This window comes from Nylanderia fulva, unplaced genomic scaffold, assembly GCF_048542155.1.
Source record: "Nylanderia fulva isolate GAGA-0341 unplaced genomic scaffold, ASM4854215v1 Scaffold32, whole genome shotgun sequence".
Classification (NCBI taxonomy): Eukaryota; Metazoa; Arthropoda; class Insecta; order Hymenoptera; family Formicidae; genus Nylanderia; species Nylanderia fulva.
In genome coordinates, this window is record NW_028190390.1 from 449,565 (window position 1) to 477,196 (window position 27,632).

A 27,632-nucleotide genomic window follows, 5' to 3' on the forward strand; every position below is an offset into this window, starting at 1 on the left:
AAACAGTGAAAAAGTATGTATTTATTTTCACGTACGAGTGATTTCAAGAAGCTTTCGTAACTATTCTGACTCATCATCTTTTGTCAATTTAACGTAGTATTAATTCGTGGTATCTCGTATGAACTAATAACTATATAATTATGTTCAACCTTTCGTGAAACATATACTTATATATTGAACCAAACATCGCAAATCAGAACGATATTTTATTAGATCATCGGACGTGAAAGAGGCTCATTTTTGTCGGGTCGAAAAAATGCATTTTATTAGTCGCATCAAACCGCACGGGATTGAATTTACATATTCGATATTATTGTATCTCGCGCGATGCAATTTTCCAAGAATGGAGACATTACAAAGTCAATGTGTACTTTGACATGGTAATGTCACGAGTGAACGAAGCATAAATAAAATAACCACGACTGGAACTGCTCCTGACCACGTGCGCTTGAAAATTCCGATTGTGATTATGCTCATTTTCATTATATATCAATATCAAAGACAAGAGAGGCTGTTGCTATTGATTAAACGGAAAATTTAGACGATCGTGCGATTTGCACGTTTCTTTAAAGAAACGTTAAAATAATATTAATAAATATAAATATAAATATAAATATAAATATATCTATATTAATATTAATTAATAAAAATATAAATATAAATATATCTATATTAATATTAATTAATAAAAATATAAATATATCTTATAAATATATTTATATTATAAATATATTTATAAATATATATTTATAAATATATTTATAAATATATTAATATATATATATATATATATATTTATTATTTATATTAATATTAATTAATATTAATTATCGTTTCATACGAGTGCTGAATTTCGATGAAGTTCCGTCATGATGCTGACGTAATTATAATGATTTTAGAAGTGTATAATTTACGATCATTAATCAAGATTTCTGTTTTTAAATAAGATTTATATTCTGAAAGACAGAAACAGAAAGAGAGGGAAGGGAGAGAGAAAAACAGAAGGAAAAAAGGATGATGGTGGGCAAAGATTCTTAATTTCCGATGCTTTGTTCTTGTGACCATGGTGGTCTGTTTCATTTCCGGTGTGCCAAGGTAAACGAAATGAAGAGAGAAAAAAGGAGGAATCAAACACATTATGAAAAGCGAACATTGTGAATTTCGATTAAAGCAGGAATTTTCATGCGTATTTGGGAAAATTGTCAAGTTATTTATCATGAATATTTATAATAAAAACTAATAATTAAGAACAGAGAAATATACTGATCTTATTTTTTTAATTTTTAAATGTTAACATCAATAAAATTATAGCTTTAATTCTTTTAAAAAATATTGCAGTATTTAAAAATTTTTAAATACATATATATATAAATTTTTAAATAGTATTTTAAGGAAAGACATTCAAAGACACCAAAAAATAGCCGTACAGTCATAAATTTTTTTCTTAGGAAGTATTAAAATTATAATGGAGTTTTTACAGTCTATTGTATGTATATTTAGTAATATTAAGGTAAAATTTGTATTGAAAAATATTAAAAAATATGGTAGATATTGCAGCTGACGTCAGATGCTGTTGCATTTTACGGTACCCAATCTATATAGTTCATATGTATCAAAAAAATTCGATTGATTTTTAAAATATGCTGATAAATCTAGTCTTTGTCGTAAGATTTCTTGAACGCCTTAATTTTTTTTAAGAACTAAAAATGATAAATAAAAAATTTGTTCGTATATTCAAATAAGTGTCATTTTATAAACATTGCGAGTTCTAAAAATTTGCTACGACAAAGACTAAATTTATCTGTATATTTTAAGAATCAATCAAATTTTTGTTTCAGATGAACCATATAAATTGTATAATAACATAGCTACCGTGAAACACAACAGCATTTGACATCAACAGCAATATTTGTCAGTTTTTAATATTTTTCAATAAAAATTTTATCATATATTATTAAATATATACATATAATAGACAGTGAAAAATTCTATTTTTGATAATATTTTTTGAGAAAAAAATTTATAAATATACGGATATTTTTTATGCATCTCGGTCTATATCTCTCCTCAATAAATATTTAATAGTTAAAATACATTAAAATTATATATTAAAAGACATTTAATAAAAAATACAAAAAATGAAGATAATTTGTTTGGTTTGAAGCACTTTGTAACAAGTTTTAATAATTATACATTTTTTGCGTTTAATTTAAGTATATATTTTGCTAACTTGTAAACTGATTTGCTGACTAAGATATATAAAAAAAAGATCAGTCTTTGTCATAATTTTTTTGATCTACTTTTTTATCATTTTTTTGTTGATATAAATTAAATAATGTAATCATTAAAAAAAAAACGATTTATCTTCGCAATTTTTAAACTGTAATTTGCTAAATTACCTTTATCTCATAAAATTGGAAGTTTTTATAAAAATCAAACGCAAATAGTGCAATTAATATGCACAATTTAAAATTTATTTAATTTTTATATAATGCTCGTATCAAAGTGAGCATTTTATAATTTGTATTAATTCAAAAATAATAATTTTAGAGAAAGAGAGAAGAAATTAAAATTAGCAATTGCTTTATTTCCCCGTTTTAAATGGAATATTATTTATCTGTATGAACAAAAATGTACACTCTCTCTCTTTTATGATATATAACATATTTAAATATACCCGGGGAAAAATCCGCATAAAATATGTCCATATATGTTTCTTTTCTCTTATAATTTGTCTGTATAAAACGGACAAATAATAAGAGAAATAATTATATAAAAGAATAAATTTTACATTATTTTTTAAGAAAAACTTGAAGCGAAATTTGAAGAAATGAGAAAAAATTGTCTATACATATATAATTCTTTATATAAATAATTTGTTCTTTTTTTAAATATAATTATATATGAGCAATTTTTTCTCATTTCTTCCAATTTTATTTTTTGTAAAAAAATGTAAAATGTGAAAATTATATTTTTTAAATTATTTTTCTGATTTTTCCAGTATATCTAAAGATAGAGATCATATATAAGAGAATAAAAACGCGATGAACATGTTTTATACATATGTATAATTAATTATATTTGATTATGCATGCACTATTTTTTCTCGGGTGATTTATATCACGTTGCACGTGTTATATAATATTTTTAAGATTGAATTATTTTTAACTGATATGTATTTCTACGCGCAAAATAATGTACATGCCTATTGTAAGCGATTGAGCTGTCATCATTTTCCATTATCTTCTTCATATAATATCAATTGTGTCATTTGATAGAGTAATTGATTTCCTCTTTAGAGAAAATTCCAAGACGTGTACGACTTTTTAAAAATTATGACGCGGACACTTCCGCGTGGACTCTGATACATTGTTTTGTTGTCCCCTTCCCTTAAAAGCAGCAAAGTCTATTTAAGCAGGAGTTTGACGTCGCGTCGACAGGTACGCTGGCTCGCGGGCAACAGTCGTCAGTCGAGAGTTGGAGCTGGGTCTGATTGGACCCGTACAGCTGCTGACAAGGTTCCCCGAGCAAGACGAAACACTTTCACCGGAATGATGAGAAGAACGATCCTCGTTTTCACGGCGCTTGTCGCATTAGCCGGCGCAACTGTAGTCGATCATTGCGACTCTGGTACGTCATTTATGTCTGTTATATAAAATCATCATTTTTAACAGATTGCACATATATTCGTCCTTGTTCAATTTTTCGAGATAAATAGTAAATTTAGCCAAAATTTATATATCAATGCATTTCACTAATTATTATATACTGATAATTTTTGTATAAACTTTATAAACACATATTGTGTGTGTGTGTGTGTGTGTGTGTGTGTGTGTGTGCTTTAGGACTTTAGGGAAATTAAATGTTTCCTTTTTTTTAATTTTCATATATTCAGCCTCTTTTAAAATGTAACCAGATGTGTACACTGAAAAAAAATTTAGTTAATTCTTACAAAGTATTTATTTTAATACTGTCAAATAAATCATTTATTTGAAATTAATAATATTTATTTGATATAAAAAATATTTAAGAGAGAAAAAATTAAATTATAAATTGACCTGTGTGTGTGACTAGCCTTAAAAATTAAATTAAAAATTAATCTGACTGACGATAAAATAAACGAGGATTTATAGATAATTGATTCAATGATATTAATAATGAAATTATTTTAAACGTTGCAAGAGAGATTTTTCTTCGACTTTTGTGTCAAAGTGTTTCGTATTAAAAATATTCGTGAGAATGAATATAACGATTGTAAAAAGATATGATCGTTATTAAAACGCTGTAGATCTCAAGATGTGAAAAACTTTCTCGATGCAGTGTTGAAATTTTATTATATAGAATATTCCTAAAATTTAGCCAAAATTTATCAATGTATTTTACTAATTATTACTAATAATTTTTGTATAAACTTTATAAACATTGCTTTATCAATATAAATACGTATACATATTTTCTGTTATAATTCAAATTACAATGTGCCCTTTATATTTCAAGAATATAAATACGGACTTTAGTAGAAATTAAATGTTTTTGCTTTAAAATAAGAGAATTAGGTTTAATGATAAGATAAATAATCAACAACTAGAAAAACATATTATCAGAATTATCAAAATTAGGAAACACATGAACAAATAAGATATAACGCAACATAAAGACTTATCAAGATCGATAAATATACACTGTAAAAAATATATAATATTACATAAAAAATATGTAAAATTATATAAATGATAAATTTAAAAATACACGATAAATTTTGAAAAGCTATATACATTTTCATCATTTATCGTGTAATTTTGCACTTATTATTTATGTAATTTTACATATTTTTATGTAATATTATTACACATTTTTTACATATATATAAACACAAAAATAATGTATAAACATATGTGTTGTAGTTAAAAAGATATCATGCGTTCTTATGATAAAATTTAAAATATTTTTATCTTTACATTTTCCTACCGCGTTTTCGATGACAATAACAATTAATACAATATATATTTTTCCTATTTATCATTTTATTTTGAATGTAAGTTTGTTCTTAAAATTCGACCTTCTCATATTCAGTATCTTGAACATGAGAAAAATATTTGTATCGAAACTTCTTTTCATATCATTTGGCCAAAAACATTTGAGAAGTATTCTATAAATGAAGAACTCACGCAATATGAATAATTTTTCTCTTCTATTGGGTTTATCAACTTTCTCTAGCCATATAAATTGTTTTCAAGACGCATTGCATCAACGCAAATAATGCCTATATGATTGACGAGAAATTGCTTAAGCAGAAATTTCCTTTAGAAACGATTAAATTGTAACGAGAACCATAATTTATCACGCGAGTCAAATCGAGTGAGCATGTCGAATGATTATGTCGAAGATTGTCTCTCGTGTCGTGATGCGTGCTGTAATTAGCGTTCTCGTAATTTTATCAACTCATGATGCGCTTAATGACTCCTAATTATCGGAGGTACGAGGCGACGATTTAATATTGTTATTAATACCCGTATAATTACTTGTGAGAAACATAATTGACACGCGGTGAAAGTGACGAGTGGGGAATACTAACGCAAGCGTTAATTTATGACCGACATGTTATAACGTTAGAATTTCAACGCTGGATTAGAAACGCTGGCCGCAGTATCTTATTCCCTGGGAAACATTTTTTATATGTATATAACAATGTAAAATTATATATGAAATATGTTCATATATAATTAGATAAAAGTGCTTTTTATATATATAATTATATAAATTTATATATATATATATATATATATATATAATAAATAAATATTTCTTCATACACATAAATATATACACTAAAAAAAAATAATATATAACGAATAAAATTATATATGAAATATGTCCATATACATAATTAGATAAAAGTGCTTTTTTTATATATAATTATATATAATCATCTATATAATTATACATAATTAAATAAAATATATATAATAAGTATTTCTTCATACACATAAATAAATATATATATATATATATATATATAAATTGAAAAAATGACTAAATTAATAAGTATTTATTTGAATACTCCCAAATAAATAATTTATTTGAAATAAATAAATATTTTATTTGTTTTAAAAAAGATTTTCTTATATCAAATAAATATTTTTTATATCAAATCAATATTATTAGTTTCAAATAAATAATTCATTTGGCAGTATTGAAATAAATACTTATAAGAATTAACTAAATTTATTTTTAGTGTATGTTTCATATATAATTTGACATGATTATATATATGAACCTTTATAATGTAATATATAAAAATGGACATATTTTACATATAATTTTTTACGATTATATGTATAATTATTTAAATACAAATTTATTCCTGGGTCGTATGAATCTTCGGGCGTTAATTTTTTTTCGATTTACTTGAACAACTTGCTGTCGAAAGCAGCGGAAATAAGGCGTACGTGTGCATAAAGTGTATAAATGTATTTAGAATGTATTATACACTGACCGATTTTGAATATACTGTTAATAGTACAGTTGCGGATTCGCAGACGCATAAAAACTTTATAGTTTTGGTGCTGATATTCGTGATATTATGCACGTTTTTAACATATTTCGTGTCGATAATGCGCTTACTTTATTTTACACACGGTTTTTTGTAAAATATTGTTTTTTTTGTTAAGCAATCTTTTTGTGAATCGTGTTTGCTTTTAATCTAATTTATTGCGTTTTTAATATCAAAAACTGTTTTAATTTTTGAAAATTATTGGATCATTATCACACTCACGCTATAATTGTATATTATAAAGTTGCAAAATTATAAAAATTATTATATTATATTATATATTTATTAAGTACAAATAAAATGTAAAAATTAACGTCAAAATTTTATTAGTTACAAACAAAAATGAAATTCAAAACATTTAAGTCTGTGCGTTTGTAGAATTAATATACCCGAGTAGAAAAATGTTTGGGAAAAACTTTTCACTATCCAGAAATCGATTAGTTTTTATTTGCTAGGATTAGTTAGATAGTAACTGTTCAAAAATTGACTAAAAAATACTGACTATTGTTTCATGAGCAGTTACTGACCAGAAACTAGACATTAAAAAATGATAGGTAAATATTGGGCAATTTGTGTTTAGCAAAAACTCTGAAAATCCTGAGCATACTTTCTTGGGTAGTTCTTAGTCAGAAACTCGACATGAAAAATAATCGGTAAATTTTTGGCAGTTTCTGTCTTTCAAAAACTCGGAAAATACTGGACATGGTTTTTTAGCTATTTTTTTAATCAGAAATTAGATATGAAAAATTATAGGTAAATATTATGCAGTTTCTTGTCCATCAAAAATAGAAAATAATGACCAGTATTTCTTGATCAGTTCCTGACCAGAAACTAGCAAATTAAAATAGTAAATTAAAATTTATTTAATTTAAAAAAATTATTTAATTAAATTTATTTAATTTTAATAGTAATTAAAATTATATACATATAGATATATAATTGTATTTATTTGTCTCAAATATTAAAGGAACAAGACTAATATTAGGAATTATATATATATATATATATATATATATATATATATATATATTAATATACATATGTATAATTCTTTATACATATATGTATATATGTATATATATATATATATATACATATATGTGATACAATATTTGATGTTATAACTCTTACTTTGTAATTGATTTTTACTTTCTTCTCTATTTTTTATATTTTTTGTATTATATTGTTTTACACTATACTTTAAACGTTTACTCTGTACTAGAAAAAAACATCATAATGAATCATAATAAATATATATATATATATTAAATATTGTATTAAATTGTATTATATGTATTAAATATTGTATTACGTGTATTAAAAACCAAAAATTACAAAAAATAAAAAGATTAAAAATGATAAAATTTCAATGTACAAACTATTACTTAGAATTGGTCATAAACTATTTAAAAAAACTAAAAATAACTAGTTATAAATTAGTTAAAAACAAAGTGATAAATATAAGGCCAACTTATCGAGCTGAATATTCGAGATGTTCAGTCAACTACCATTTATTACATGTATAAATTATAAAACTACAGTCATTATATTAAAACTAACGCAAATTACAATCATTCTATAAACGTTTCGACCGCACGCGGTCTTCTTCAGTATAATTATTGAAATATAAATTCTTACAATTCACATACTATCGAAATTTAGTATGTGAATTGTAAGAATTTATATTTCAATAATTATACTGAAGAAGACCGCGTGCGGTCGAAACGTTTATAGAATGATTGTAATTTGCGTTAGTTTTAATATAATGACTGTAGTTTTATAATTTATACATGTAATAAATGGTAGTTGACTGAACATCTCGAATATTCAGCTCGATAAGTTGGCCTTATATTTATCACTTTGTTTTCAATATACGAGCGACAATTGTATTAATTTATAGTTAAAAACAGATCAAAAGCTGCTTATAAAATGATTAAAGATTGCTAATAAAATGGACAAAAACTGATAAAAAATTGGTCAAAAAAATATCACAAACTGATTAGACACTGAGCAAAAATCTTATTAAAAACTGGTCAGAAATTAAATAGTTTTAATATCCAGTTATTGGCGAACCAAGCGTCTCCCAAACCTATCAATTTCTGGCCAGTTTGATTGGCTAAAAACTAGCTAGTAACCAGAATTCTTGGCCAGTTACTTGCTAAAAACTGGATAAATTTCTACTCGGGTAGGTATATTATTATCGCAAATTGCATTTCCTGTTGAGCAACTGTAGCTATTTAAATGTTAGCCTTCAATTATAGCCTTCAATTGTGGATAATCAAGAAAAGTAAGCACAATGTATTGCGTTTGAACGTATTTGTTTGCTCATAATTTTATCTCACAATCAGCTAGAGCTTTGCAAAAAATTATTTACTACTGATATTGACGAAGACGAAGGAATAAGGAATTTTTAATATTTCATTTCTTGAGTGAGAAGTTATATTTACATATCAGATTGATAAAGATAATTTATTTTTCCTATTGTCTAATATATATATTTAAGCATTAAGTTAGAATTAATTCTTTCAATCAAATTTAGTAATCTTTAAATTGCCTAATAGATTTCGTTACAAAAGACATAACAGAAAAAATACCTATTTAAAATTATACAAGTTTATTACTCATTCGTGTGCTTATTGACATTACAATGTCTTGAGTCTTTCAAAGGAGATCAAGAAGTATTTCAAGGTGGTCTGCGTTTCAAGCTGCAAAAGATTCTTTTGACATTACACTCTTACTTTTTTTTGCAGGTGCATATGTACATATGCATATTTTTTCTCATCGTATGCAGCGTTTTTTTTTTAAATTTCAGACAATATATCTTCAAGCGAATAAAAGAATTACATAGAGTGTATTTAAATAAATGCGAACAATTTTAGATGATTCTTCGTCGAAAATTAAGATTTCTTTTATATAAACATTATATAAAAACTAAGCTTTAATTTTTTTAAATATTAATAAATATCCTTTTTATTGGTGGAAAATATCCACTAAATTGTATTTTTTTAATTTGTCTGAAATTTGAGAAAAAGAATGAAAACTTAATTTTACTCCTCAGGGAGGGATATAGAAAAGTATATGTTTATACAAGAAACCCCCTTAATTTTCGACAAAGAATCATCTAAAATTTTTCGCACTTATTTAGATACACCCTGTGTATATTTGATATTAAATAATGTGATTTATGTATATCATTGTGCAGAAAAACATGTAGCAGATATTAAAATATTAAAGTTGCAATAATTTTTAATCTACAGTAAAAAAAATTTGGTTGCAGGAACTCCATTCGAGGATCCTGAGCAAATTAAGGTATCCGATTGCGATCAACCGACATGTATGTTGAAGCAGGGAACGACCGTCTCGATAGAGATGAAACTCAAACCTACCAGAACTATTACAAACTTAGTCAATGAGGTGAACGCGATTATTGCCGGTGTGCCTTTGCCCTTCATAGGAGTTGATGGAATGAATGCCTGTGACAATATATACAATCCTGATGGTAGCAAAGTAGGGTGTCCACTGAAAGAAGGTGTCGAATACGTCTACAAGAACAGTTTCCCCGTATTGGCGTTTTATCCCAGGGTAATTAATCCAATCATTTTGTCAAATTTTTTACAATTTAAGGAAAGACTCGTACACTGAAAAAAAAACTTGTTAACTCGACCAAACCTTTCAACTAAATTATACTATTTTGTTAAGTGAACATGCAGGGTGTCCCATAGGAAATTGCTAAAATTAATCAGCTGTCATTTTTCAATGCAGTTATTGAGAAAACAAAAATTGTGTCGGACAGAGGAAAGTCTGCAGTTTTTATGGATATAAATAAAATGTTTGTATATCAGTTTATTTTATTGAAACAAAGTAATGAAAAAAGTGCTAATAATCACATATGTAAACTAATGATAAATATTTTCGAAGTGCGCGCCATTTGAATTGGTACAAAATTCTGTTCTTTTACGAAAACTCGTAAAAACTTTGTCTAACATGTCATTTTTAATATTTTTGATTATCCTTTTAATAGCTCCTATTAAATCTGGCACTGTTGAAAATATTTATAATTAGTTTATGTAAATTTGTGTAATTATTAGCACTTTTTTCATTACTTTTTATCAATAAAATAAACTATTATACAAATATTTTATTTATATCTATTAAAAATTGCAGACTTTCCTCTATCCAACACAATTTTTGTTTTTTCAATAATTGCATGCATTAAAAAATGACAGCTGATTAGTTTTATAGCAATTTCCCATAGGACACCTTGTATATATTAGTATTTAAGTCAAATATAGATTTTTGTTAGATTTAAAATATTATATTTAATTTAAATGTTTGTATACGTTCAATTAACAAAATAATATTTTGTTGAAAGGTTTAGTCAAGTTAACACATTTTTTTCAGTGTAGTTGCGTGTTTAGATAAATAATCAAAGAGATGTAATAATAAAGCAGTAAAAACGTGGTCTTTAATGGTCGAACAAAGTCGTTTCTTTGTTTGATATGCATCCGTTTCTTTCGTAACAAGTTAATTTGCTCCGTTGCAAAATAAATGTTTATTATAATGCTGTTTACAGGTTTCACTGACGGTGCATTACGCATTGCGAGAAGGAAATGACAGAGTTATATGTTTCCAGATACCAGCGAAAATTACAAAATAAACTGTCTCGTTGCCAACTTCGACAAATTATAATTAAAAGTCACATGTTTGCATGATATAGCGACTCGAGCTTACATAATTTAATTCACCGATGCATCAGCATCGTATGCGAAATAATCTATTCAACGTGAAATAGGTACCTGGTGTTGTGATGTGTACATAAAACATTTTAATAAATTACTTATATATTCTTCGAAGCGATTATTTTGCTTCCGTTTACTTTCTTATATTCATTATAATTTCAGGATTTAAAAAAAAATGTACAAGAGATAAAATTGTTAGCAGGAATTAAATACGTAATAATGTACGTTCGTAGATAAAGTTGGAAAATATTGACTTTTTTCACTTATTCATTTATAATTGACGATTAAATATTTATCATTCTCATTATGAGCTAGCTATTAAGTGGCCATGCGGATGAGCATCAGTTAATATACTTAGTAAGTTTATTTTAGTAATATTGTCTGAATATTTTTAATTTGCATGCCGTATTTTTTAATAATTTATAAAAGAATCAAATTGACTTTAATCTATATATAATTATTTAGATTAAAAAGTATGAATAATTACAAATGTAATAATTAAATAATGACTAGTTGTATTTAGTACTTAAAGAAGAGAGCAATGAAGCTATTAAAATAAATATAAGAAATATTTAAAAATGCTTTCGAGATTTTACATATATTATATATTGAATATATATTTTATCAGCAGAGAGTTCAAAGATAATGAAAGAATTGAAGAACTTGACATGCTTGATCGTCGATAACATCGAATTCAGCATATATCGACTGAAGTTAATGATCCGAAAAAGAATTTAATATACATATGTATATTGAATATACAGGGTGTTATAAAAGTACCGGAACAGCAAATAACTCGAAAGGACTAGGACTCATATATTTTTCGAGTTAGTCTGCTGTTTCGTTACTTTTATAACACCCTGTATAACACAACTTGGGAATAAAATATAAGAAAACCTCTAATATACAATAAATGCAATGCAAGAAATAATTGAATCATAATAATAATAAGTATCACATAATTTGCGAGAAAATATTGATTTTCGAGAAATATTCATATAACGGGGAGTCAAAAAATAATAATACTACTTTACTCGACGTAGAAATTAAATATTGACATAAATAAATTGCTGCTGTACACAGAATACAGCATACTTACTCATTACTTATTATATACTTATACTTTTGTCAATAAAATGATATATATGACATATAAAAAACGTACGTGTATTTACCTATTTTTTATGTATAGTTTCGTACCTTTATGATGATGTTCGTACGCTGCATGTTAGGGATTAGAAATAAAGTAGCTGCGTGAAACATGCGAATAAGATGCTCCTTCAACAGGTGAAAACCAAACTCTTGAAGTCTTGAGCGCGATGTTTAACGCGTTTTACGACGAATGTACGAGAAACTTTACGCGAGACACTCACAATAATATAAATACAGCCTCTCGTCGCGACAGATCGCGTGACTCTATCCGACTGCGAGCGTTTGCGATTCTCGAATGAAAACAAGGCGAGTCGCAGCTACATTCACGCGCTTCCGTGTTTACGTCCGCGCTGTTGTGTCTATTTCGCGCTCGAAGATTACTATCGGAAAAGTGTCTCGTGACGTAAAAAATAAAGATAAATGCACGCGTTATTATATTATTGCGATCTCGCCGTGATTAGCTTTGTGTGTTTCATTATTAATTCTCTCGCGTCAGATTTGATTTCTTCGCTGTTCGTCGCAAAATCATTATTTTGGTTAGATTTTCATTATTCAGGTATTTAGATCATTTCACTTAAAATTGTATCAATTTTTATCGCCTAATAATTCCCTAACAGCACACATATCCATAAGACATCCTGAGGACATCCAGAGGATGTTAGGGTGCTTCCCAGGTAGTCAGCTTGCTACCTGGGTTAGGATGTCCTCTGAACGTCTTTTGGACATATATTTGTATTTTAATATTTTTCTTTATTATTCATTTCGAATTTTATGTCAAATAATATATTTTCTGTTCGCTCCTTTATATTTTTTTGTTTGCTTCTTTCAAGACAAGTGCTAAAATATCAATCAAATAATCAGTATATATTTGCCATGAAATACATCCTTGGAAAAACGCTAAAAATATTTCGTATAGTGCGTCTATATAATTTCCCTAGTTCGAGACTCATCATAATTGCTTTCCGATAGATGGCAATCGATCGCGTGTCGCGATCGATAGGTCGATAGGTCGAGTCGTCTCGCGGGATCGCTCGCGATCACGTGATCATTCCCGCAAAGATGGCCGCTCGTGAGTGTTCCCGCGTATAAAAGTGTCCGCAAAAATAGCGCGCGAGCAATTACGCGCCAAGTGTTCGTCGAGTCTTTCGTAACGTAACGTAACGTGTGTGTAACGCGAATGTGATTAAAATTATTTGTGATTAAAATGAAAACTCGTGACAACAAATTTTCATTAGGTATGTACACACACACACACACACACACACACACACACACACACACACACATATATATATATATATATATATATACATATATGTATATTATCGTCGTGTATAATTAATTGCACCAGATATTAATTTTTGCATTTTTTACAGAAAATGATATTCCGGAAGTGAATGTGCAAAGTGGTCGGAGTGTTCCGGAGACGACACGACGGAGTCGAGACTTCAGCAGCTTGGGTCGGCTTCGATCAGCTTCAGGTATGTACACATATATGCGCATATCATATCGTTGTATATGTAATTAATACAGAAAGATATTTGCATTCTTCATTGCTAAAAATGATATTTCCGAATCGCCCCCGGCAATTTATGTTCGCTTTTAATGAACAGCGTAAACAATAAATCTTTATATTTCTAGTCCGCGAGCTCTACCCATTATTTTTCATTTCTATAATCGAAAACTGTAATATTTCTTCAAATCATAATACTTTCTCATTTATTTCTTACATCGCTCCTGTCAATTTATATATCACGGCTGTATTTTAATTAATATAAAATATATTCACTGTGTATTACATAAAATTTTTATATCACGTTATATTGAATCAAGTGAATCTGTTGCAAGTCGATATACATACATACATATATATATATATATATATATATATATATATATATATATTATTACAATATTTTACATATCAACAGTAATTATATTCGCAGATATATATTTATGTATAATAATCACGTGAGAATAATAATCGTGTGAGAAATTTATAAATATTAAAAATTGATGAAAAAAAGTAACTTGCAAATGAAGCATATAATCAAAAGTGAATGCGTGTATATACGTTGTAAACATCGTTAAAAAAGTTTTAAAGGAAATATTCTCTATATACGTTTCACTCATCGAATGAACAAGTTTGCGAGGAGAAATGTTTATGCGAGATATTTTGAAATATTTATATTTGACAGGAAATTGTGTAATAGAAATTTTTACACAAAATAGGTATGCATGTGTGTAAAATATACATAATATAGATATATATAATTTGTTTTGAAAAAATTTCGACGAGAATATAATAAGGAAAAGTATATTGCAATTTTTTTTTCTTAGTGAACGCAGTCGCAAATATAAAATAACGGGACGAAAATATATTAAAAGGCAATTACGCGGCACGAACGCAATAAATTCACCTATCAGCCGCGACGTTTCTCTTATGGTTTATCGTGTATGTCATGCCGCTTTTCACAGGCATAATTTATAACGTTCGATAACCCACAAGATCGATACTATCGTTGCATTTCAATTCGCGAGAATATGAGCAATAATTACAAGGACGCATATACAGGCCACATTGTGAACCTTTAATTACGATATAATCACAAGATCTGAGAGATTAATTCGTTTTTATCGTATTCTGAGTGACACGTTACTAGAGAGTATTGTGCGATTGCTTTAAATAATATTGAGATATTGAGAAATATGTTAATAACAAAACCGTGTTTTGAAATTGATGCAATCAATATTTTTCATAATATATAATACAAACACATACTTATACGTATTAATAATATATTAATACATACATATACCTACATCTATATGTACATATGTATATTATATTATTAATATACTAATTATGTATACACATAATTAGTACATTAATAAAGTATTTAATTACCATAATTAATCAATAAAATTATTATTTATATGAAATATTTTATGAAAATTTATTCTTATAGGAATATTTTGTACAATAGGAATATAAAGTTAAAATATTGAAAATATTATTATTTAATAAATAAAAGATAATAATTAGTATTTTTAATAACAATTTTCTATATAATATATAACATTTTATTCACTTATATAGATTTGATCTTAGATTCTCGCTTATTTACAGTGATTCATTCTTTGCTACTTTCGAGAGAAAGATCAATACATTTTATTACATAAATTGTCATATTTTATTATGCGATGAAATATTTGCAAGATGTTTAATCATGCATTCGGCTAAATCAATTTGGATTGTGTCGCGACAAAAACATTTAAAATTAATTAAAATGTGTAATGTTCGACAAATGATTAACAATTCATAAACTAATAACTGTTTGGTACGTAGTTTTTTTATTTTCAGAATTTGCGAGTTTGTTAACATTTGACCGAATATCACTTTGATATCGCGTGTAGTTGTGAGAACGAAATGTTGCGCTATGAAGTGATTAAAAGATCTGTATTGAGATATACGATAAATAGTTGTGCGGACAACAATATTTGGTAGCAGGGTAGCGTATAGTTTAACGATGATTGCGTGTATCTCGAAAACGTTACATTTGTATCGTATAACGTAATCGATAGCGGAGTGACGATATCGATATCCAAGTATCGAACAAATATCACAGATACATGAATAACGTTTTTCGAATATACCGATTGAAATATTAAATTAATTGATGATAATTAAGTAATGTTATATTAAACAATATTACATATTAATGAATAATTGATATTACGTTAATATGTCTATTAATACTCTTGATTAACGATATTTCATGGCGCACTTATTTTCGCACAAATCGATAAGTTGGCTACTTTATAATTAATTTTTTTCAAGTCGTTTTTAGCGATTAATTATTTTCAAGTGCTTTAAATCGATTAAAATGCGCATCATCTTAACGCAACATAAATCGTAGCAAAGATTGCATTTTTTTATTTAGAAACAAAATTGTAGCCCGAGGGGATTTAATTACAAAAATTGGACGCGGCTTTAAAATATGTCATACACCGTTGAAAAATTTCTGTTAAATTTAATAGATATCACATGTTCCAAATAATCCGCAGAAATTTTTGTGTTAATTTAAACGTAATATGGATGTGTTAAATGGAGACACAAATATTGTGTAAATATTACACAAAATAAATGCAAGACTTCAAATAATTTGAAATAAATTTAGTGTAAAATTAACATAATTTTAATGTAAAAATTAACAAAAAATGTGTAAATTTTAGATTTTATCATCTTCACTTACATTATAAAATAAAAAATCAACATTTTTTTCCTATAAATTTTAACAGAAAAATCTTGTCATTAATAAAGCAGAACATATTTATTGTGAAAAAAATAAAAATAGATGCACATTGTGTTATTTTAACATTTTTCTCAGTTCTTTTAATAATTTAACATTTAAGTTCAATTAACAGACCAGTAATATGTTAAATTAACACATGAATGTATAAAATATTTAACACAACAATTTTAACCGGGGACCGTTTTTAACAAGAAAACACAAATTTTTCTACTGCAATTGATTATTTTCAGATACTATTGCAAGTGCTTGAAATTTATTAAAACGCGCATATCATTTCTGCGCATTTATCTTAACGCAACATAAATCGTAGCGAAGATTGCATTTTTTTATTTAGAATAAAAATTGTAGCCCGAGGGGATATCTGGATTTGATTACAAAGATCGAACGCAACTTTAAAATATGCCATATCTTTGTCTCGCGGCAGTTTTACGGCGAGTCCGCGTATATATTTTCCATCAATTGATTTCGCGTCATTTATTCGTCAAATACGCAACAAATAAGCAGTATCCGACGGGGATTGTGAGATATTGGGACGATCGTTGACGTGTCGATTATTACGCAGTTAACCAGCGCCGATCGTAATCCTGTGCTATTAACCCTCAGTTCCCGTATATCTGTCTCTGTAATAGGACGTCCAATCATCGAAACTATCGAGCTCGATCGTTAGAAAGGTATACGCGATAACGTTATACGGCTGTTTCGTTTAACGATATATTCGATTCCGCGGTTTCAATACGCGTTAGCGAACCGTTAACTTTTATTTCTTTTTTTTCGCGAGGGAACGTTTCCGTAGGGCAAAATGCCCCTTGGCGCATTTTTCTTTCTTTTTTTTTTTAATTCGCTCGTTAATTAATTGCGCGCGTAAAGTAATCGAGCATTGCCGATATATCGAATGAACTGTCGGCCGAATGCGTAGTCGGTCAACTATACTCAATATATATGTATATATGTATATGTATATGTATAGGAGAGGGATTCGCTGTGTTTTGTTTATGGGACGCGCGATCAATCGAATGTTGCAAACTCGCACGCACGGTTAACGTTATTTGTTTATTCACTATCAAAGGTATACATCGCGTTTTTCGCATTCTTCTATGCATTGGCCTCTCATTGTTGAACGTAGAGGTATCAAAGATGTACTAGTTCAGTTAAATTAGACTTGAAAAGGGCAAAACTTCATAAAAATTACGATCAAGCTGAATTTTTGTGGAGACCTTTATTTCGATGTTCTATAATGAAATCCTGAAAAGTACTCTTAATTTCAGCCAGGGGTAAATTTTAATTTTTTGCCATTATTTTGAAAACTATCAATTTTTCGAGAAAAATAGTTATTATCAAAATTGTAGGTCATAAAATTCTCTACAAAAAAGATCATTATACTTTTTTTCGCGCAACTAATCGTTTTTGAGTAAAACGGTAGAGTTGTAATGTCTGTAGTTCGTAAAAAATATACGCACTCCTTTCCACATCACTGCGGGGATAGAGTATATCTTCGAAACGGTTAATTCCACGAAAAAAAGTATAATGACTTTTTTTGTAGGGAATTTTATGAGCTATCATTTTGATAATAACTATTTGTCTTGAAAAATTGATAGTTTTCGAGATAATGGTAAAAAACTAAAATTTATCCCTTTTTCCACCTTCCCATAAAAAGCCCTGGATGAAATTAAGGGTACTTTTCAGAATTTCATTAAAACATCGAAATAAAGGTCTCCATAAAAATTCAGCTTGATCGTAATTTTTCTGAAGTCAAAGTTTAATTTTACTGGACTAATACGCTGATATCGCGTTTTTTTCTTTTGATTCTAGTTAGTTCCTCGAACGGAGAATTGGAGCAAGAATCTCCGGAACTGACTGAAAGCTGCAACGACGGTGAGTCAATTTATATCTGTGTAATTATTATCAATTGCGCTTTCATCAACGTCGCAATTAAATAAAGAGATAATTGATTTTTAAATTATTTATGCGATTTTATGTATGAAACGTGTACACGATATTCATAATGTATGGTGTCTGTCTCAATATCATCTAAAAGGTAATGTACAATTTTTGATCTCATTCGAATTTTTGTAAATGTATTCTCGTTTTAACAGAATTAAAGTCAATATTTAATATTTGCTTAAAAGAGGTCTATTGCATTATAATTGCGTTAATAATCAAATTATAGCCGAGTCAGGTTTTCTCATATTCTGTACCAATTAATGCAATACGGAAGTAAACACAGACAGATACATAAATTGACTGAATTATTTCCTGTTTACATATTATTTATTTTAAATATTAATCAATGTACTTTCTCGCTGTATGGTACAATTAATATACATTTCATTGCGTATATCCATCCGTCGAAAGATGCGAACGCGATTTACATCAATCATTTGATGTTTATGTAAAATAGTAAATGAACTATGCGATTTAAATTAATTGGTATAGTATATTAGTTATTACAGCAGCACATTTATCAACATCTAATTTACATTGCATAAATTAATTTTATGACCAAAAGTTAATTTATATACGAATCTCATACGGGAATTGTCAAATGCTATATAATGTACAACATATTTATTGATTTCAGTAAAACACTTTAATGGTCCGATATTCAATAATTTCTTAATTGCATCAGAGACAGATTCATTAATGAACCAGTCTCATTAATGATTTTATTTTATGAAACAGCTTCATATAATTGCAAAATAAAAGATTTTTTACTCAAATATGATTAAATATCTCCAAACGCTTATTGTGATTTTTACTTTTATTATTGCTTCAATATTGTAAATTAATATATATATCAGATCGATTTTTATTATTTGATCATATATGTCGTATTTTATTCGGAATTAAAAGCACTCTCATATACACATATACATCGTATTCTATTCAAAGTTAAAGCTGCAATGCTGCTTAGTAATACTAATATTATTCATTAATTTAAATCATATAGATCATTTGGTAAATTTTTCAGTGGTTTACACTCAAATACGTTACAAATTATTACATTTAGTTTTCTACTACAATTAAATGCAAGTAAAATTTAAATTATATAATATATAATTAATTTATTTTAAAGAAACCAATTTTTTATTAATTAATTTAAATTATATAGGTTATTTATAATAAATTTCACATTGCTTTACACATAAACACATTGCAATATTATTGTATGCTTTATTATTAGGTAATTGTAAAATAAAAGTTATAATATAAAGTTAATTTATTTTATAAAATCGATTTCTCTTTCAAACCGTATTTTTAAATGGTAGAAATGAGATTCTATCCTGACATTATTATCAAAAAAATAAAATTTTAATTAAAAATTAATTATTTAAATGGTTAAAACTGTTGATTTGTATTTTTAAATGAAGGAGAAGAATATTCTATATATGAATATTTTATGACGCTTGAATTGAATCCGTACAAATTATAACGGGCATTGCTGCCACAAGAATTATATTCAGATGCATGGCACAATTAAGTCATAATTTTATTGCTCTGAATCCTGAATTAAGTACTTGACAATTAGTAGGAAATTGAAATTAAAATGAAGATGCTAACTTAACGTTGACATCTTTATTTTCGAAAAATATTTAAAGCGGATTTTAAAAACGATAATTATATTAGAGTTTATAATTGTTAATTAAATGTCCAAAGTTATAATATTCTGTGCTATTTAACGCATTTATAAAAATTTAATATTTTTGCAATCTAAATTTCTGCAGTATCTTTTATCAATTAATTGGTAATTAGCTCTGACATATTTTTTTGTTTACAATTTATGTTTACTATATTATTTTTCGAAGTGAGAATGTTAAGTCAGATCTTTTGTCGTGGAGGAGCTATTAAATTAAAACAAATAAACTATGTTGAATCGAATCGTTGTCTATACACAGTTGAAAAATTTCTGTTAAATTTTACAGGTATCATATGTCCCAAACGGTCCACAGAAATTTTTGTGTTAATTTCACATAATATGGATATGTTAAATAGAGACACAAATATTGTGTTAATATTTTGACACAAAATAAATGCAAAACTTCAAATAATTTAAAATAAATTTTGTGTAAAATTAACATAATTTTAATGTAAAAATTAACAAAAAATATGTTAATTTAGGTTTTATTATCCCCACTTATATTATAAAATAAAAAATCAACATTTTTTTCTGTAAATTTTAACAGATAAATCTTTATTGTGTAAAATTGAAAATAGATGCACATTGTGTTATTTTAACATTTTTTTAGTTGTTTTAATAATTTAATATTCAAGTTCAATTAACAGAACAGTAATATGTTAAATTGACACAAAAATTTTAACGGGGACCATTTTTAACAAGAAGACACACATTTTTCTATCGTGTAATGTTGGCAAATATTGCAAAAAATTTCCACATATGTGTATGTTTGACCAAGTCGTTGAACGTGCATGTCGTCGAACGTTTGGATTCTTCGATTGCTGCAGCATTTAACAAGCTCGCGCGATCTTTAATGACATCACGTAATATTAGTGGCATATTATATTTATTACTTTCCGCGAAATATGTTATTCCCGCGTCGAGAGCAGTATCGAGTGGTCTACCGTATTTCATGACGAGATGATCGACGTGAACACGAGACGATAACCGCCGCGGTGTTCGTGCCTCTTTTGATGTCACGAAATCTCATGTCCCACAGTAATTAAATGTGATTTATGTAAAAATAACGGATGCATATATACATATATTGTGTACGTGCAGCAGTAATGAAATAGGATACCGCGTGTGTTTTTGCGAGATTTCGATGCGCGAATATAATTTAGGAGGACAGTTAATACGACGCTATATGAATCTTTTAAAAATACGCGGATAATTCTCGAGAGAAAAATAATGTTATTTTCGTATAATTTATATTAGGAGGAACTAAAATTTTCATTTATTTAACAAAGACACTTATTAATCGCAAAATGTTTTGCGACTCGGGAGGGAAAGTTAGAACAATTATTTCTGCTATTCTTCTGTCATTCATATTTTTCAAAAATACATCCTTTTTCTTTTATTTGTAATCTCCAGTTGCGTGATAATTTGGTCGGATTGACGAACTATAAGAGATAATAAAAAAAAAAAGAAGACGTCGATGAAAGGACGTAGAAAAAAACGTGAAAACGAAGGTTGACACGAGTAAACGAGTTAACGAGCCCCGGATGAAACCGTCATCCGCAAAGTACCTGCCATTTTTCGTCGTCTCGGGAAAAGAGGGATCCCCTCTACATATTTACACACCATATCCGCGAACATACACACGCGAGAAAGAGGGCGAGTTCACGCGAAGTGAGTCATTCCCTTCTCTCGGAGTAGATAGCTTTCGTGGCATTCCCGCCTTTCAGGAGCTTTCAAGATGACCATGATCCGTGACACCAGTTGGGGAGCATCTGCTTCCTCATCCGCCTCTTTCGCCCCGAGGTCTCTCACCCCATTTCGATCTCCCGTTCCGCCTCCTGTCAACCCTGTTTCCTCCTGGTCGCGACCTCCTGGTCCTCTTAAACCACTATAAACCGTCTTCGACACTGAACCGAAAGCAAGCACTCGTGCACGGACGAGCGGGTACGCGCAAGCATCTTAACCCGACTATCAAGAGCCACCCTCAGGAGTTGAGCGGAATGGCCGGGCTTTTCGCGCTCTCTCGGATTTAACGCCCGTGTGAAAATTGGCCGAATCTTACGAGTCGATTTAAATTATTATTCTACGTTTTCGGGAGCCACCATGCCGCTCTTTCTCTCGTGTTTTTATTTCTTTTTATTTCTTCAATTGGACAATATACATATATATTTTTATGCACATTTATATATTATATACGCAGTGTTTATTGCTGTTATCTAAATAAAGTTATATAGATGATCATCTAGATAAAACTTTGGCGTCATCTGATCTTTATATAGACAATAAAAATATGTATTATCCATAGCTGCATTTTATTATTAGATGAAAACAAGTATTATCTTTACTAAATTATCTAGAATAATTGTTAGATAATTTTGGTTTAGAATCGTAGTACATAAAAATACTTAAATAGTCGAACTTAAGCAGTAAACGATACAAATTTATAAATATGAATACATACTATATATTTTTATATCCCTTTTATATAGTTTACATTTTTTTATAACTGTGTTTACATATAAGCAGATTTAAAAATTATTATCTAGAAAATTATCTAGATGAATCGCCATATAATTTTATCTTGTATCTAGATATATTTAAAACACAATCATCTTCATCTTATCTAAAATAAATTTACGTATTTTTATCTCATCTTTATCTAGCTAATTTTAAAATCATCTAAGCACTGATTTGTATATATATATATATATATATATATATATATATTATATGTTTATATACATATATATAGTTCTATGGTTAATCGTGGTTGAACGAATTGCGTGTAAATTTTGGGGGTGGACTTTTCTAGTTTGTCGCACGTTAACTTATTAATTAATCAACCGTGTGTATTGTTATAATGTAAAGGTACACATATATAAACACGTGTGTGCTGTTTACCGTCAGTGTAATATATCTATCGTATACAGTTTAACATATGATATGCGTTATTGATGCTTTTGGTAAATTTAACGCAAATATTTGCGTTAAATATTGCAAAGTAAATTGAACCTTGAACGTGAAAGAAATGCCATATTAACTCGGACAGTTTGTTTTTCAAAACGAAGAGCATAGAAATAATCATTTAGGTAATATCTAGGATAAACAAAGATCGAATATATTCCAGATGAATTGGATGTATTGAATAAACAAGGAAAATGATATATAGTTTCTCTATTTTTATGGAATATCGAGGTAAAACTCTTGTTAAAGATTAAAGAAAATTAAATCAAAATTATTTAAAATTTCAGCAAAATTAATAAACAATTTTATCTCAGCTATTTCACCATAGAATTTCTTTCTCCAAATTTACAGAGAATAAATAATTATTTTAATGTCAATCTTTTCAAATTATTTTTTGCATTGTTCATAGGATAATTAATTGAAATTCAATATATCGGAATAATTAATTTCTTATTATATGTCTCAGTATTTTATGAAATATCGCGCGTGTATCGATATCCTTGGTAACCTTTCGCAATGCTTTTGACCTTTTGTATCGCACATAGTAGTAACATACGTACATCGCGCATTTCCGTGCAGAAGTTTCGAGTAATATGCAAATATTATATACGGTACGGCTAATTATATGGATATCGTAACAGTTTCAGCGGCCCGCCTAATTTACGTTGGTCGTTTATTTTACAACTATAAATTGAACCATTTATTCTTGCATCGTATCGCTCTGTATAATAAATAATCAAGTGCCACCATTCCGCCCTTTCTCTCGCGTTTTTATTTCTTTTTATCTCTAATTGTACATGTATATTTATATATATATATATATATGCATAAATATTTTTATACATATTTATATATTAGATATATTTTATGTATACATGTATATTGTATATACATATATATATATAATTGATAAATCTCATTATATGGCATCTCTTATATATTCATCGATTGTAATAATATACATATATACAAATTCTACTTAGAAATAGAAACAGATATCTCTATTGCAGTATCCCCCGAAGGTTCGCCACGTTATGTAGGCACAGCCAATTATCAGTGCGCATTTACTGATAGCAAGATTCACATTAATAGTAATTATTTGTCTATTAAATTCAACATTCGCTGGAGAACGCATCTGAGAATTCCATAAATAAATGCACGCACTGTTCCATATCGATATTGTCGATTCGTATCGATGAATAACAAGGTTTATCAGATGGTTCTGTGTTTAGATGATTTTAAAATTAGCTAGATAAAGATAGGATAAAAATATGTAAATTTATCTTCGATAAAATAAAGATAATTTTGTTTTAAATATATCTAGGTAAAAAATAAAATTATATTCGATTCATCTAGATAATTTTTTAGATATTAATTTTTAAGACTGCTTATGTAAACGCAATTATAAAAAATATATGTATTCATAATTTTATTCTTAAATTTTTCTCGCTTACTGTTTAAGTTCTACTATTTAAGTGCTATGAATCTGAACCAAAATTATCTGAAAATTATATTCTAGATAATTTAGTAAAGATCATATTTTTGTACATCTAAGATACAGATATAGGCCGGTATTCATAGTCTTATATTTAAGATCGTCTTAAGTCGGAGGTTGATTTAAGATTCTGTTCAACCAATCAAATGGCTCCGTGGCGTCTTAAGCTCGGACTTAAGACGATCTTAAATATAAGATTGAACTATGAATACCGGTCATAGATAATATATATTTTTTATCTATTCAAGTAGCAAGCATTTAACGTCATTTTGACATCGAATGACGTCAGTTTGCTACTTGGGATACATATAAAGATAAGATGACGCCAAAGTTTTATCTAGATGATCATCTATATAATTTTCTTTAGATAACAGCAAACACTGACCACGAGTCCTCCGCATCTCGTTATCCTCGACGAATAAAATATCCGCGATAAAAGGGGATGAAACTTCCGGTGTTTTCCGGTAAACACTTGTCGGGCCACTTTATATTGCGCTTCTCGTCGCAATATCGTCTCGACGTTTCGAGAGAGGAGGAAAAGGGACACACATCTAGCCGAGCATTACCTTTCACCTCTGTGTCCAGCCCGACGACGTGCATTATTCGAGTACGCGCTCCCTTAGATATAGAAACGGACATCCCTTTCTGTATCCTCCCTATATGGTGGCGGCGAAAGTAGTAGTAGTAGTAGTGGTGGTGGTGGCGTTGTCGGTGGTGGTGGTGATGTTGATGGTGGTGGTGGTGGTGGTGCACGAAACCCCTTTCTCACCCCGCACCCTCTTTCTCCACCATCTCCACCACCACCTCCTCGGGAGGCTTTGCAGGCTGCGCGTCCGTCGCCGCGCCGTTTGCTCGTCTTTTCCGTCAGTGTGCCGTCCGCCGTCGGTCGAGAACCACGTGTTCGACCCCCCTCTCCCCCTCCGCAGTGGTGGTGTGTCATGTTGCGTCGGCGAGGGGTGGTCCGGTTATCGCGCGTCTCCTGGTGCCGCTTGCAAACCACCGGGAGATAAGGGGTGTAATCGCGCTGCGAAGATCATCATCATCTTCTCTACGGGATGTCACGGATGACACTCGATTAAGGGACTCTGTCGAATTTCACGTGTCGCACATGTCAACCGGACATACTTGTATAGGAACATAATTATAATTGGCGGAGAGATTCGAGTATACACATATCCTTCTTTTACATGAAAGTTTATCATCGTGACAAACGCGTCTGTGCGATCTGTCATTTCGTGGTTGTGGTTCCCTCTAATGCGTTTGTAAGATACATATTGGATCACGAGAAGGAGATGAATGATAATCATCGGGGGATTCCCTGACTTTTCGTCGACTTCCGGACGATCTCTCCGATCGATAGAAAGAACAAACCCGCGATGATGGTGTGATCGAATTCATCCCGTTTCTTCAATCTGACCCAGAATCGATTCCAGGTGGTTCGCAATCATTGCTGCTCCAACGTGATTGCGAGGCTCATGCGTCGCCTCGGTCGTTGCTTGGACCGATTCCAGGAAAGCCCGAAATCTGCGGTGGCCCGTCAGTGATTGAACATCTCCGCGGCCCTTCGGTTTTTACACATATCCTTGATAACACAATAACTCGTGTTCGGGGCCGGTGAACCAGAATTGTCAAGTTGAAAGCCCTCGTTCCCGCGTCTTCAATCTTTGTCCGGTTTTATCGAATGAAAAAAACCATGTTGACGTTCCTCGCTAAATCACCCCCGTAAATCGCTAAACCGGTTTTATCCGACCTGAGGATCACTCGACGTACTTCTAATCAGATTAGCGTCGATTTTGCGATTAGCGGAACGGATCGAGAGAAACCGGGATTGTGTTACTGCGATTGTGTCGTGCAATAAAAATCTACGTATAATTCAATTTATATCGGAGTGTGTATCGGTCCCTCTAGTACCTATAGAATCCTCGGTAAAGATCAAACGTCGCGGACCGGAAGTGGAGAGGATTTTCTTCCATGGTCACCGGGGATTGCAGCATACCATGGTGAACATTGCGGGTGATCAGCGTCGGTGGCGCCTGGATAGACCGGAAGTGCGGGAGATTTTCCGCCGTCTCGGAGATTACCGCGCGCTTTAATAACGGACGAAAACGGTGGTGAAAAGAGGGTGCGAGAAAGAGAGGGCGGAAGTAGGGAAGAACAGAGGAGGAGAGAAAGGGAAGGAAATGCGCGAGGCCGCGGGTGCTTTAATTAGTGTTTAATTAGAAAGACGAAAAACAAGGCGCCGTTTATTGCCTACGGAACCGGATATCCGACGGGGAATGCGTCCGGCGGCCAGATCGAAGAAAAACCTCCCTCGGGTCGCTGTGGATTTGCATCTCGAAAAACCCAATAGCCCAGCATAGGAAGTCACCAGCGATTTTTCTGGCCCATCAGCCCTTAGGATTCGCTTCTTCTTATGTTCCCAACTCGGATCAGAAGCGGACGGAGCCGGCCCAGCTGATGATGATGATGGCGTGAAGATGACTTAACCGGTTCGGGACACACGCGCTTCAACTTGGGAAAAAAATCTGTTGTGGTGTTCGTGTTCCGGGAAGTTCCCTAGAGGAAAAAAAAGAGTGCACGTGTGCAGTATATCTATATATATATATCTCCCTTGCGTCCAGGGGGCGAGTAATTTTTTTCGTGACGAGTATTTGCGCGACGAATAACGAGGGAACATGTGGAGTGTAGTGTTGTTGTTGTTTCTCGGACTAATGAAGGCTGTTTCGTACGTTGCTGGGAGCGGTACCGTCGACGAGAAATCGGGTAGGTCTCGCTGCAC

At 29.8% G+C, this 27,632-nt stretch overlaps 3 protein-coding genes across 5 annotated transcripts in view; 2 read left to right on the forward strand and 1 right to left on the reverse strand.

The window, feature by feature from the left end:
• Positions 1-12,585, reverse strand: part of Prosalpha4 (proteasome alpha4 subunit) — a 33,332-nt gene extending 20,747 nt beyond the window's left edge. The window contains exon 1 of the mRNA XM_029321913.2: positions 12,493-12,585. The gene's annotated coding sequence lies outside the window, so the exon portion shown is untranslated. The remainder of the gene's footprint in view (positions 1-12,492) is intronic.
• Positions 3,423-11,406, forward strand: Npc2b (Niemann-Pick type C-2b). Its single transcript, XM_029321914.2, has 3 exons — positions 3,423-3,630; positions 9,831-10,135; positions 11,127-11,406. The coding sequence occupies exons 1-3, from the start codon at positions 3,552-3,554 to the stop codon at positions 11,208-11,210; spliced, it is 468 nt and encodes a 155-aa protein (XP_029177747.1). The 5' UTR covers positions 3,423-3,551; the 3' UTR covers positions 11,211-11,406.
• Positions 12,586-12,755: 170 nt separating the features above from the next.
• The window catches only part of LOC114945579 (kin of IRRE-like protein 1), a 652,455-nt gene continuing 637,578 nt past the window's right edge, over positions 12,756-27,632 (forward strand). Inside the window, exons 1-4 of one of the 3 annotated variants that reach the window (XM_085484861.1) lie at positions 12,756-13,000; positions 13,414-13,679; positions 13,821-13,925; positions 18,570-18,632. In XM_085484861.1, the coding sequence (XP_085340987.1) occupies positions 13,649-13,679; positions 13,821-13,925; positions 18,570-18,632 (199 nt within the window). In that variant the 5' untranslated portion in view covers positions 12,756-13,000; positions 13,414-13,648. Of the gene's footprint in view, positions 13,001-13,291; positions 13,680-13,820; positions 13,926-18,569; positions 18,633-25,736; positions 27,617-27,632 lie in introns of those variants that run through there. The other 2 variants (XM_085484860.1, XM_085484862.1) reach the window with 2 other exon arrangements.